Raw genomic sequence first — 13,866 nt, forward strand, 5'->3', positions numbered from 1 at the left:
ACACACACACACACACACACCCATCACATAGACCCCGAGCATAATGCCAGCCCCGTGTGTGATTGACAACTCCTGATGGTCTTTTGGCTTCTCTATGATTAATTGACTCCATAATATCGATCCACCCTGATCTTTATTTTGTATGCTCAGTGATCCCACACAACAGACACAAAAACACTCACATAAATATGATGCACAGAGAACACACACCTTTACATAAAATGCAAGAAGATTAATTTTCTGAACAGTTTCACAGTGTGAGTGTAAAGGAGGGGAGGTTTAGGTGCACGGACAGAGTGCCAGCTCAATAAGGAAGTCAAGGGTCACACTGCTTTCCTTCTTCACAAAGTGAATACATAAAGTGTCCTTCATTTTAGCAGGGTAAACAAAGCTAAATGCTAAAAAAGCCTGGGATGTGTCCCTGAGGAATAAAACACACTTCTACAATCATTAATCATTTAAAAAGTGTCACTGTCAAACCAATCAAGGAGATCACAGTAGAGTGGACTATGTTTCATTGGCACAGAACACAAGAGAGAAGGACCAGCCATCTTTAAAGCTTGCTTAAACATGTAGGTAAACGTCAAGTATACTGGACGACTGACAACCACAAGAGACAGGAGAGGAAGATCAAGAATGCAAGACTGGAGTCAGTGCATTGATTAGTGTGTTTAAAACAATCAGGTGCAGGTAATACACACTCTGCCGTCTGACAGAGGACGAGTACAGATGATCAAGAACATTGAGATGTCCTCGTGTTCAAGCGTAAATTCTGAATCATGTCATGGGGCTGATCCCCCGAACCAGCGTGTGACCTTTCATCCATCTCCTCGTCAGTTGTCCGTGTGTTAACCCATCCGTCTCTCTGAGAAGACTTCATAGTGCAGAGTTCACAGGGTGGCGTGAGGACAGAAGACCTCCAGCTGGAGACACGGGGGGCATCACGGCTTCTCCAACTGTGGGAGGGAGAGAAGAGTTAAGATGGCGAGAAACAGGTTAATTACAGAAAATCATTTGGATGTAAAACTTTCTCTTCAATACTAATTGTTTTTTCTCTCTCCCTCTCTCTTCTTACCTGCATATTGCTGTAGATCCATGGCAAAACGCTACTGACTTTGGTGTAAACGCCGGGCTTGTTCACTTCACCACAACCAGCTCCCCAGCTGGTGATGCCCACCAGGAACCAGCGGCTCGTCCCCTGACACACCAGAGGTCCACCACTGTCCCCCTGGAACATATAGTTCGCACTGAGTTAAAGCAATGTTATAGAACTGAATTACCTTGAAATAACAGCATTAAAATCATTTTGATGGTACAGTGTCTTGTAATAGGCTGAATGGTGTCTGTCACAGCAACTCTGCCCCCCATCACTTGCCTAAACCTAACAAAACATTCTTATAGCCTAAACCTAACCAAGTACTTTTGTAGTCTAAACTTAACCAAGCTTTTTTGTTGCCTAACCCTGACCACTTATTTTTGTTGCCTAAACCTAAGTATGTATTTTTCTTGCCTAAACCCGACCAAACAAAAAACTGAAAACTGAAAAGGAACAGACACGAATAACTGAATTTAGTGTCAAAATAGTAAATCAACAGTATAATTATATGTTCCAAACAGGATACAAACCCCTGTCTGTTTTTTATTGCTTGTTATTCGATGAGGGCATGTTTTTTCTTAAAATATATGTTTTGAGGGCTTGTTTTGATGGTGGAATCAAAGACACATTTTCAAATCTGAGGACAATACATTTTTTCATAATTACTGTATACACCTTGCCTCTCATACTGACTGCTCACCTGACAGGAGTCTTTTCCTCCATTTAGGTCTCCAGCACAGATCATGTTCCTGGTCACGCTGCCTCCATACACAGCACGGCTGTTACACGTTTCTCTACCAATGATGTCCACAGTCACCTCCATCAGATCCCTGGAGACGGTGCCTTTGATGGAGGAAACAATACGTTAATTCATTTTAATAATCAGCCTCTTAAAAATGTCAAAACAGTGGCTGAATGAAGGTGAAACTTTGTCCACAGCTGCCTCAGTACAAAGAAGACAGACATGAGTCAGTCACTGATAAATCAGCCATGTTCCCTCAGGGGGTCCAGATTTTGTTCTGCTGTGCTCCACCTGCCTGCTTTATGACTACTGTCATAGCTCTCTGCAGTTGCATGTTTTAATTGTTCCCAAATCTTATCCTGCCTTTTAACCAAGTAAAGACCAATTCTGGTACCAGATCCACGGTTCAGTGCTGCATTATGTAATTCAGCAACAATTGTTAAATTGCATTGCCCCATGCTTAAGAACTAATTCCCTTACCCACACAGAAAGATCTAGTTTCTGAATGAGAGTCAGAGAGAGTAAAACGTGATAATTGTACTTGTACTGTATATATTTGCACCTTGCTGTGTCTGGCTGCTTCTCTTCATGTGGAACGCCATATTTTTATTTAAACATTGTACCAGATGGAAATGTAATTGCGGGTTTGCCCATCCCTGGATCTAATAAAATGAACTACAAACTGTCTTTTGTTACAGTTTTAGTATGCTGCTATAGGATGCTCCATATCTCAGCTCACCTGATCCTGCCACAGTGGTGCCAAAACCAGAGGTCCAACATTTGGTTCCTTGGACGAATTGCTGGCCAGAAGTTGGCAGACAAGCTGGCTGGACTTTATCTGGATAACACACACATACATACACACACACACACACACACACACACACACACAAAATAAAACAAAAAAAAACAAAATGTGTTTAACTTATGCAAACACACCAGCAACTTTGTGGGTTCAAAGGGATATTGTTGTAGACACACACACACAAACACACTGGGCTGGGTAAATCAGATTACCAGTATGACTGTGGATTCTGCACAGACCTTAAAAACTCAGCATCAACAGAAACAGAAAAAAACATTTCTATGGCAGTCACGGCCCATTGTATTGTCTGCTGTGTACTTCACTCTATGAAACAATGTTTTATCACAGACATTCACTATTTATTGACCAAATTCTCGGATATTAATTCACTTCTTATATAAAACTAAACAACATGAATCAAATTGTAGATTAATGGGACAATAATGAAATCAGTGAGTGACTGTTAATAGATTTTTTTTTTGAGATGTACAATTCACCATGACTTTTAACTAGGTGTGAGGACCAGATTCTGCAGGCAGCCTCAGTAAGCCTCATGTGGGTAGGATGAAAATATACACACAATTTGATTAGAGTAAAGCTGTGACTGACCATTGAAAGTGACTTGAGATGTGAGTTTGAGCAGAGCGATGTCCTGGTCATTAGTTTTGTTGTTATAGTCCTCATTCAGTATGATCTTCTCGACCGAGTAGGCGACGGCAGGTAGGCTGTCCAGAGACACCACTCCACTGTACACTTTCCAGTTCCTCAGAGACAAAGCTGCAGGGTTGTTTCTGCGGCACAGAAAGAGACTGTTTAGCGTGAAAGCAATAGACTCGCACTGATTCGGCATCAGCGCATGGCTTTTCTCAGCCTGCAAGACTGAATCTGTGTATTGTAACTTTGACATGCCTTAGTTCAGCATTGTGGACAGTGGCCAAACAAAATGAGCTCTACCATTGAAATGTGTGACTTCACTTTCAGGAATAAATGATGGATTTTTGCAGTATAGCAAAAAAAAAAAAACAGGCATCTTCAGGAATGCATTTTCCATGTCAGTCACCTTGGGAAGCAGTGTGCAGCAGTCAGAACAAAATCGGGGGAGATCAGGACTCCTCCGCAGACGTGGGAACCTCTGAAGTGGAGCGTCAACTGCCAGGGCCACTGACCGACCTTGGCCACGCTGCCCCCAATGATCCGGGATGTAGACTGCTGCCGACCACAGTCTGGGAACAGAGGGCAACATGAGATACCAAAGAAACAGCTACGACATTCTTTACAGAGGGCTGAGAGATTGTTTAATAATATTTTTTGCTGAGTTTAGAGGGGATCTGTGGAATTTCGGTGAACTCCATTTTGAAATTTATGTTAGCTGCTTTTGCTCTCTGTTAGCAGATAGGATAGAGGCTCTGAGACTAGATACTCGTGAATGTATTTTAAGTTACATCCTTCGGACTGTCGGGAAAATCTGACCCAAGTCCTTCACAAAGAAAATCCACAGTCTAACAAAAAAAACTCCACAAATCATCCACAGGCTCGTACAGGCAACCGAGTGAAAGAGAGAAGGTTTGATTTTTCATGTCACTTTACAATCCTCACACTTTATTATTAAGAGGTGTTTATATAATGATCATATTGTGTTACCAGTTCACAAAACTCTGCTTTCCAAATGAATGATTCTTTAAACCAACTAAACGAGTTACAGTATATCTTGATTATACCCATCACTGATAAATAGTAGATTTGTAGTTGATTAAACTGTATTTAACAGTCATTTGACTGTCAACACACAATGAAAGGCTTTGTGAAACATCTGTCAAGTAATTGTAAAGACTTTATAACATTACATGATTGTAACAAAGAGAACGTTTTACTTGATTGGACACATAACAGTGAAAAACTGTTCCTTACACTATATATCAATGTATTCGCTGCATATATAATTTGGCCTGTTCAGTCTGCTAACTCACGAGAACAGATTGCTACGTAAATGTAGAATGTGTACACCGTTAATCAAGGCTCTGACTTCATCGCTCCCCACAATGAAACACCAAGCTGAGCGCAGCAGGGAGTGGGTGATGACAAACAGCGGCTGCTGAACGCTATTCCATTGTTGGTTTTTCTCGTTGTCGAAATTTGACCTTATCGCCCAAACTCTCATATAATACAGCCTGTAGATAGGCAGCAAAAGGGTGGCTGTGTGGTCGTAGACAGTGCACTGTGTTTGTGAGATTGAGATAGAGAGAGACAGCTCATGTGTGACACATGACTGTAGGAACAGATGGACGCTCCTTACCCATACACTGCAGGGAGACAGTCTCTTGGTTTGGACAGGAAGAACTGCGTCATGCCGCAATGAGAAAAACGTGTCAGTAAACATGCGTACTTAAGGCAAAACAATTTGCACCTCACTGCTGGTTTTGTTTTGTCATATTCTAAACCTCAAGAAGCAGATAATTCAAATCACTATTGTATAAAAATAATAGTAGTAGTAAACTATTTTTTTTTACCTGACTGTTACTCGGCCCTGGATAGGTAAAGATGATTTGCTGGTCACAGTTAAACCAGTGGCCTCCTCTGACTCAATTGCTTTGCTGGCAAAGGACCTGGAGAGAGAGAGAGAGAAAGAGAAGCGCCGTTCAGAAAACTGAGCAGATAAACTTGCACCACACAGAGACCATTTTGTATAAAACAATGCCTGATTGGGTCTGAAAACTCATTCTGGTTCTGTCACACTGAGACACCTCAGAGGGACCCGTGGAGAATCAATTCAGGCCTAAACACAAGGCAGCAGTTGAGCAGAAATTAGATGGATCTCAGCGGGTAAATTACAGGCTGGAGATAGAAGCCCACATGTTTCACTAGTGGCTGTTGAAATAGGTTCTGGCGAGATGACGTGCTCAGTGACTCCTTCATGAAGCATGAGATAGATCTGAGTAGGGATGAGGAATGGTGATACATATTGTGATGCTGAAGCACTGATCCAAAACAGTTTTCCGTGTTCAGCGCTGCTACTCTAAGACCATGTTGTTTAGCTCACTCTGAGTCAGGTTAGCTTTGACAAAGTTTAAGGGATGATTTATTTACTTTCTGAATCCAAGCTGATTGCAGATCTGGTCAGCCAAGGTTTTGTTCCAGCCTTGGTAGCAGACTGGTAGGAAGCGGCCATCTAGATTCGTCTTGACCTGCAGACCACTGTCTGTTCCAAACCTCACTGAGGAAAACGAAGAGGGAGACAAAACAAAGCAGGCTGCTCAGATGATTAGGCTTTACACAATGTGACAGTAATGAGGAGCCTATGGCTCATGTGTTGCTGCTGTTGCAACTACAACAATTAGATTGAAAGCAAAATCAAATATGAAATAAAATGGCTGCAGTATGCAAGACTTGGAAAAATGCAAGTGTGCTGCTGTACAGCAGTGGAAACGTAATCAGATCTTTTACTTAAGTAAAGGTAGCAATACTACAGTGTAGAAAGTACTGCAATCTAAATCTTACTAAAGATGAGACACAATATGCTTTTTCAGTCTTTACTTTCATTCGGTGTTTATACGTTGTATCGTGTGTAAAAGATCTTGAAAGATAAAAAGGTCAAAGTCTGAAAAGAAGTTCCCTTTATCCCACAGAAACACTGTTCCTGAAACGCCCCGTCAGTAGACCTGTCTTTAATTCTTTGGCTTCATGCCAAGCAGTTAGTTTGGCACATAAAACAAACAAAAAAATTGCACAGCTGCTCTGTTGTTCTCGATGCTGGGTCAGGCGTGTGTGAGCTGACCACTCAGAGGAGACTGGGTATTCAGGAGTGGGGCCTTAAAGAGACAGGAGCTAGACGGGGAATACAGAAATGCAGCATAAGACAGTATGGGGAAAAAAGCTAGGTTGCATTCTGGGTAATGTGGGCTCCAGGTTGTGAAAGGCTGTTCTAGCATTGCACTCCTATAACACTGTTGGACTCATTATGGGCCAGAACCAGAGACATCATCCACACATGTTTCTGCCTTTTCAAACCTTGGATACATTACATTACCCACAATGCAACGTAGCCACTGAATGACATCACTGGAGGCAATATATCAGATTACACGAAGCTTCCTCTGGAGTCACAAAAAGATTTATACTACTTGTTAAAAAATACACGCCAAGATCTGCAAACACACTTTAATGTGTAAAATTAGTGGCTTTATACTTTAAGTTTCAATGATGCTGAATACACTTCCCTGTCATAGAATGTTATCTCCACAGCAGCCTATGTAAAAGATCATATAGCCTGTTTTTCATTTTTGAGGGTTTCCTCAGTGTCTGCCCATCCTTCTCCACCATCTGTCCGTGCATTCGTTTGCTGCTGGGGAGGTCTGTGTGTGTGCATATGCCCGCTCACCACAGTCCGTCTCGTCCGTGCCTAGTTGGCAGTCTCTTCTCGCATCACATTGGACGGTATTGTTGGGGCAGGTGTCAAACCTTGGTGGAAGGGCATTTTCATTCCTCGAATCATCGTCGTCATCCTCGAGGATCGCTACTGTCGCCAACCGGGTTCCATAACGAACTGTTGTTGCGGTAGAGAGGACAGTTGTGAGTGAGGGTCGGTTAACTACAGCAAGACACCTAAATTAAGTGTCACTTCATGAATATAAGCAGCTATTATAATTCAACATGTTCAGCTAGTTTTAACTCATCCAGAATCCAAGTCAACGGCATCTGGGACTAAATGACAGTCAAAAGTCATTGATTATTTCAAAACATATTAAATTGTGACTATCATGTACTTTGCATGCAGTTACAATAGTCTGACATAAATTTTTCGAGATGACACTGTCCAGGGATCTGCGCAAAAAAACAGCGTACCTCCAAGCCAGATGGCCAGTGCCAGCAGACCGAGCACCAGCAAGACTCCCCCTGACCCTCCATAACACTGGGAATTGTTCTCACAGCATCTCCTCCTCTTACGTCTGGGTGCTGGACACAGACAGTACACAGCAAGCACACATTAATAATCCTCACAGCGTCTCTGTCCCCATTTGTATCGCTGGTACACCTGCATCCATTGTATTTCCAGGAAAATGCGAGAGCTGCGGTTAACACTCACGTATGCTGGAGTGTGCGACTTGCGGCACAGCCACAGGTGGTGGATACTGGGGGATGTAATGCGGATAGGTGGGGGGTGTCAGGCCTGGACCCACGCCATACACCACCTCCTCATAGGGTTTGAGGGGGGGCTGGGTGTGCACGGCGACAGAGTAGTAAGGGGGAGGGGGCTCGTTCTGTGAGGAACAGACAGAAAAGGAAAGTAAATAACCAACTGATCCGAGGTAGCTGTCCATCAATGTGTCATCTGTTACCCTTGGAAACAAGACACCCTGCTATATTTATCATGATATCATTTCACAGAACAACAATAGATGGGCAGGTTAATCACCCGCATGTTTTTGGTTGTCAAGACTGAGAACATAGCCCATTGTCCTCCATGCAATCCTAACACTATTATCACGCCATGCTTGAGTCCACACCCGGGTATAAATAAACACAAAGACGCAGGTGATGTTTCCCGGCAACAGTATCCAAAAGATATGATTTTAACAGTTCATTTAAAAAGAATGTTTATTCATGTTGCCTTTTCCACCCTTTTTGATTCACAGCTCCCTGTAGCCATATCAGATTCTTAAGATAGTTTCATCAGTGTCTTGGGACATGTACGTCGCAATCTGCTGACAAATTAGAGGTAACAGGTTGAAGGACGCAGACAAGGCTGAGACTGGTGAGAGTGTTGGTATCCAGTTGGCAAATATCCAACTGTCAATGGCTTGTAAAACACAAATACCCGGATTAGTCACACTCTTTCCCTGACTAAACAATAGCCTACTACAGGTGATATCGCTTTGTTTCTCTGCCTTTCTCCTACAATGACTTGCAAAACTTTGTTTTGTTCAAATCACTTCCTGCTTCCCTATGGTTGACATTTAGTAGGCCATTGGACTGTACTTGCTAATATAACAAACAAGTTGAAGGAATAGCTTAACATTTTTGGGAAAACACTTTGAAGAATTAGATGAGATTGGTACCATCCTCAAGCCTTTATGGAAACGGTGTAAAGCTTAGCTAGAGGCAGCTGCCGGTTAGCTTAGTGTAGCACAAAGACTAGAAACAGAAAGAAATCTCTCGCAACTTGTAAGCTCTTTAATTTACACACCATATCTGGTATGTTTTACCATACAAAGACTCAAGTGTAAAAACAACATGTGTTGGTGTTGTGTGGGATTGTTATTCATAATTTCTTGGCCGAGCACTTCCTGGTGTCTCTGGGCAGCTCATCCTGACCAGAATAATGGCTACGTAGGTTGTCTGTGCATGCAGCTTAGTGCGTCCTATGATTTATGTTTGTTATTGCGCACTTACCTCTAGTGGCTGTACTAAGTATGAAGGGAGAAAAAGAGATACTTCGGTGACATAGTGGCCTTAAAGACCCACAAAGGTTAAGATGATGGTTGGGAAAAAAAAAAACAAAAGCCATCGTGGGTTCTTTCAGCTTACATCACTAACTATGCCAATGTAATGGCTGCATGACCTTTTCAAACTAAACCAAGCAGTTTTGTTAGCTACTGTAAACTGATCGTGTATGTTGTTTTTGAAGTCGTTGGCAATGGACCTCTTCAGTCGTTTTGGTTCAAGGAAGTGACTGGTAATTGGTAAGATCAACATTTTGGTCTTTATACTTTGTACTATGTGAAATGTCACTTTGGAAGACTGAAGGATGAGGAATGTTATGTGACTAAACTTGCTGGAGCACATTGTGACCTGAACACCTGTTTACATTGTCCTCCAAGCATTTACAGAAAGTGACACATAAGGGAATGTTGTGCGGGGAATCAAGCACGTGATAAGGAGTTATCATTCTGACAAATCACAAGAGAAATAGAACAAGATGCTGGACAGTGGGCTGATTCACCCAAAATTAAGTTTCATGAGTTTGAGTTAATACAATCAGAAGCTGCTGTTACATGTGCATCAACTTACATGAAGAAACTTTTGATGGGGCTAAAAATTCTGATATGAACAGTTATATGATCAGGCTTGTTACTGCCTTTTCAACACAGTCTTGTTTTGGAGTTGGGAGTCTATTGTGGCAAAAAGAAAGGAATTAATCTATCGAGGGGACGCCAAGAAGACTATAGGTGGACCTGCTACAAAAGGTGTTTCATAAGACCCTTTCTATAGCATGCTGATTATGTTTCAAAATTCGCCTACAGCCAGCATACACCTCACTTAATTGAAGCAAAATGGCCTAGCTGAAGTAGGTGGAGGAGCAGGTTCATCATATTTCCCAGCAGAGAGTACAGTTGGATTGTCTTGCATTGTTTGCCTATCGGCCATTGTCATGGAGGAAAAAAAAAACATTATCGTGGAAAAACACTGAAGAAAAAATTAAAAGATTAGGGGTTCAAATGGTTTAAAAGGTCAGTGTTGGATCCAAACAATAACTGTGATTTTATAAAGTTACACAGCTCCCAGACATGAGAAGGTGAAACTAAAGCTTTCTGTTCATAAAAAATATTTATTTTAATTACAGAAACTACAAATTTAAAACCTTTTGTGCTCATCATTTGTCAAGTCAGGTTTATCTCTATAACTCCAAATCAGAGGTTTTTGTCAGAGGATTTTACAATCTTTACCACACACTGCACTCAATTTGGATAAGGAAATGCTCTCTAAAGTGTGTGTGTTGTTGTTGGGTTCTTTTTTGAGTGTTTATCTTGCAATAGTTGCCATGAGTACAGATAGATATCGCATAAAAACATCTATCTCAGACTTTGCAGATAAATCTAGTGCTGAAGGATAAAATGTTCCTGTCATTATAAAATCTGGCACATTACATTACAGATTCCCTTGTTAAGTTGTTAATACTTTGTAGCTTATACATCTTAAATTTCACGATCAACATTACTTGGTAATTCTGAGGTAATCAGTTTCCTGGTATTTCTGAAAGTCAACTTTTAAAATGTAAAGTACAGGTGGAAAAAAATTGCCTACTTTTTAACCCCCCCAAAAAACAAACAAAAAAACATTAATAAACATTTGTTTATCTGAAAAACATATTTTTCTCACAAAGTTGAAAACGTCAACATTTAATCACAGCTCATAAAAGGATTACAGTTTTCTGTAGTTTTAAGAGCTGACCTTACTTTTATAAAAGAAAAAAAACAATTACCTCAGATTTACCAAACAAGGCGGACTATTAAATTAAATGTAAACCAGTTAAAATGTTTCAACAGCTATTAAAGGTAAGATCTCTTTGTCAGATTTTACAGTGTAAGTAAATAAAAGTGCTATACTAAGAGTTTCAAGTAAAATGTAGAAGTGTTTTTAACCCTAACCCTGAACCTAAAGACACAAACCATTTTAAAGAATTTGTTTAGGTAAAACCTATATTCAAACTTTAACTTTGTACCTGCCGTCCAACAGGTAAATTGAAGCAAACAAAACATCTGATGTCAGCCTGCAGTCCCTACAACAAACAGCACTCTTCAAGCTCATGAAGGCCACGCAGTTTTACAGGCCACAGCAGCCTTTAAACGAACACACTGAAACTCAAACAGAGCAATCTAAGAGGCAGATAAACAGAACAAGAGCCACCATTCAGAGTCCAGGGGACAGGTGAGTATTGATTATGGAGGAATGGGAAGAGGGCTGAAGTCAGAGGGGACTTCAGCTAGAAGAAGGAGTTGTTTGTTGTTAGAGGAAGACAAAAGAAACAACCTACCGGGTCATGCTTTGCCATCGGACTCAGGTCAGCAGAGAGTGGAGAGTGGCGGTGAGAGCAGGTGGGTGGAGCTTTTTCACATCCAGGCGTTTACTCAGTCACAGAGCAGCGGTCAGAGCATGGTGGTGCACCATTAAGCACCTCTCCTCTCTCCTGTCTACTCTACTGTGTGTCTGTCACTGACCTTCATCCGAGCCACAACAGGTAAGTCTGCCCTCCCCCGATCCCTACCTGACACCTCCCACATCCAGCCTCCATCATTCCCTCAACTCTTCATTCTTCTCCACACAGAGACGGGCGTGCCCAGTGCACCAGTTTCCCACCTGCCAGACCGGTTTCAGTGGCTGTGACTATCAGAGATAGTTTCACAGGTTGAACCTCCATTAGGGCTCAAATGACACCAGCTGAGCTGACAAGGCCCCGAACCAAAATGTCCCCCTGGCCACAGAGAATGACAGGAGCTTTTTTATACTAAACAGAGGCATTTAAATATTTTTACTAATTTATGCATTATGACAGTTTAATGCACAATGTCTTACCTGTACATACTATAGGCTTGTAGGCAGTATGAGGGAATGCTGGAGCAATGCTGTTTTCATTAAAGTGAGTTTCCAGGTCATGGGGAGTAATACTGCATATGTTAAAGAAGTAGTATGGAGCCATTTGCATAAGCTGCCTCCAGTGATGTCACTCAGTGGCTAAGTTGCACTGTGGGTAATGTGGGCACTAGGTTTTTAACAACGGAGAAACGTGTAGAATAACAAAAGGTGATATCTCATTCTCATGTATTGATTTTGATCATTTCTTTTTAACATTATGAAAACTTGGTGCTGACATTACCCACAATGCAAATTATACTCTCATTTACTTCACTGCAATATATCAGACTAAAAACAGCTTCCCCTGGAATCACAAAAGGCTTTGTGCTACTTTTTTCACATAGTAGCAATACTCCCCAAGACAGTTAACACCCTTTATACCATATGTGTGTGAATTTCAGACCTCTACAAAACATCTTTAGCTTTAACTTTCTCCAAACTGACCTCTGATGTTGTTCTGGAGTTTACTTCTGAATACTTCTCCCTTTTTACATTTGCTTTCTAAACGCCCTCTGGTTCCTCTTTCAGCCGCTAATGTTTCTCCTGTTTCACATATTCCCTCATCACCCCTCAGTTTCTTTCACTTGAGATCCTCTAAATCTATCACCACTGTCCATTTCTGTTCCCTGTCCATTAGCATAAGGTGTGGTTGAACAGTACGTGTCGGGGTCTAGTCATCCCACTTGGTTAGTCTTTTGTGATGCCGCCTTTTGTAAACCTCCCACTGCTTAGACTAGTTTTGCTTCTTAGTCTAAGTTCTTCATGTATCTTTCTGTTATCAGGAACAATTTAGCTTTCAGGAGTCTGAGATCTCTCCCTCTACTGACTTGGTGCTGTGCGCCTGTGCTTGTGTGTATATAATGTAGTGACAACACATAATCATGAATATTGGGCATTGTGGCGGCCTCGAGGTGTGAGATGCATACCACATAACCAAGTGCCCTAGATCTGAAACTGGCAGCGGATCTTTGTGGCTTGATCAACATAAATCAAAATCAAATCAAATCAATCTTTATTTATATGGCGCTTTTCATACAGAAAACAGTACCTCAAAGAAATAAACAAACAACAGCAGAAAAATAGAAACAGCAAAATAAAATTAGGAGAAGATAGTTAAAAGAACCCAAACCCTCCCACCCCTTCAGACATGGACAGAGACATACACACTCATACACACACTCACACATATGCACGCAGACACACACACACTCATACACACCCATACAGTAGCTGTCACTAAAGCGACATGGCTGGACAGCGAGACCTGGTGCATGGAGGAAGCTACCTTTCAGGAGCCAGCCACACCGGGAGAGATGTCGGGCCAAGGCCACAGGGAGCACCACCACAGAGACCACCCCAACCCGGGCAGACAGGAGGCCCTACACCAAGGTGCAGAGCCCTCTGGTCACCCGGGCCAGAGCCGTCCACGGGACAGCACCCCCCGCGGCCAGACCAGAGACCACCCCCAGCCCGGCAGGCCCCCATGAGGAAACACTGGAGATTAAAAACTGACAGACTAAAACAGTAAAATAAAGCAAAAAGCATAGAAGCTGAAAACACGAGGGACTAAAACATAAAAGTATAAAGGCTAAAAGCACAAGGGACTAAAGGGTAAAATATGAGAGATTAAAACAGTAAAAGAAAAAATAAATAAATAGATAAATAAAATAAAATAAAATAAAATAAAATAAAATAAAATAAAATAAAATAAAATAAAAAGGATTTAAATGAATAAATAAATAAATGAATGAATAAGTAAATAAATAAATAAAAGTGCTCTGATTAGTACGGCATAAAGGAATTAAGAAGAATTTAAATTTCAATTAAAAGCCTGATTAAAAAGGTGGGTCTTGAGCCTCTTTTTAAAAACCTCTA

At 41.5% G+C, this 13,866-nt stretch overlaps 1 protein-coding gene across 1 annotated transcript; it reads right to left on the reverse strand.

Annotated features, from left to right (window-relative positions):
- Nucleotides 1–120: 120 nt before the first annotated feature.
- Nucleotides 121–11,560, reverse strand: tmprss13a (transmembrane serine protease 13a). The gene is made up of 13 exons (XM_037118095.1): nucleotides 11,393–11,560; nucleotides 7,724–7,898; nucleotides 7,483–7,593; nucleotides 7,019–7,183; nucleotides 5,728–5,854; nucleotides 5,151–5,246; nucleotides 4,937–4,980; nucleotides 3,704–3,866; nucleotides 3,253–3,434; nucleotides 2,578–2,676; nucleotides 1,797–1,939; nucleotides 1,076–1,228; nucleotides 121–956 (listed from the first exon to the last, which is right to left on the reverse strand). Exons 1-13 carry the CDS (start codon nucleotides 11,408–11,410, stop codon nucleotides 942–944), a joined length of 1,491 nt encoding a protein of 496 aa, XP_036973990.1. The 5' UTR covers nucleotides 11,411–11,560; the 3' UTR covers nucleotides 121–941.
- Between the last annotated feature and the right edge of the window lie 2,306 nt (nucleotides 11,561–13,866).

Source organism: Acanthopagrus latus, chromosome 2 (assembly GCF_904848185.1).
Source record: "Acanthopagrus latus isolate v.2019 chromosome 2, fAcaLat1.1, whole genome shotgun sequence".
Lineage (NCBI taxonomy): Eukaryota > Metazoa > Chordata > Actinopteri > Spariformes > Sparidae > Acanthopagrus > Acanthopagrus latus.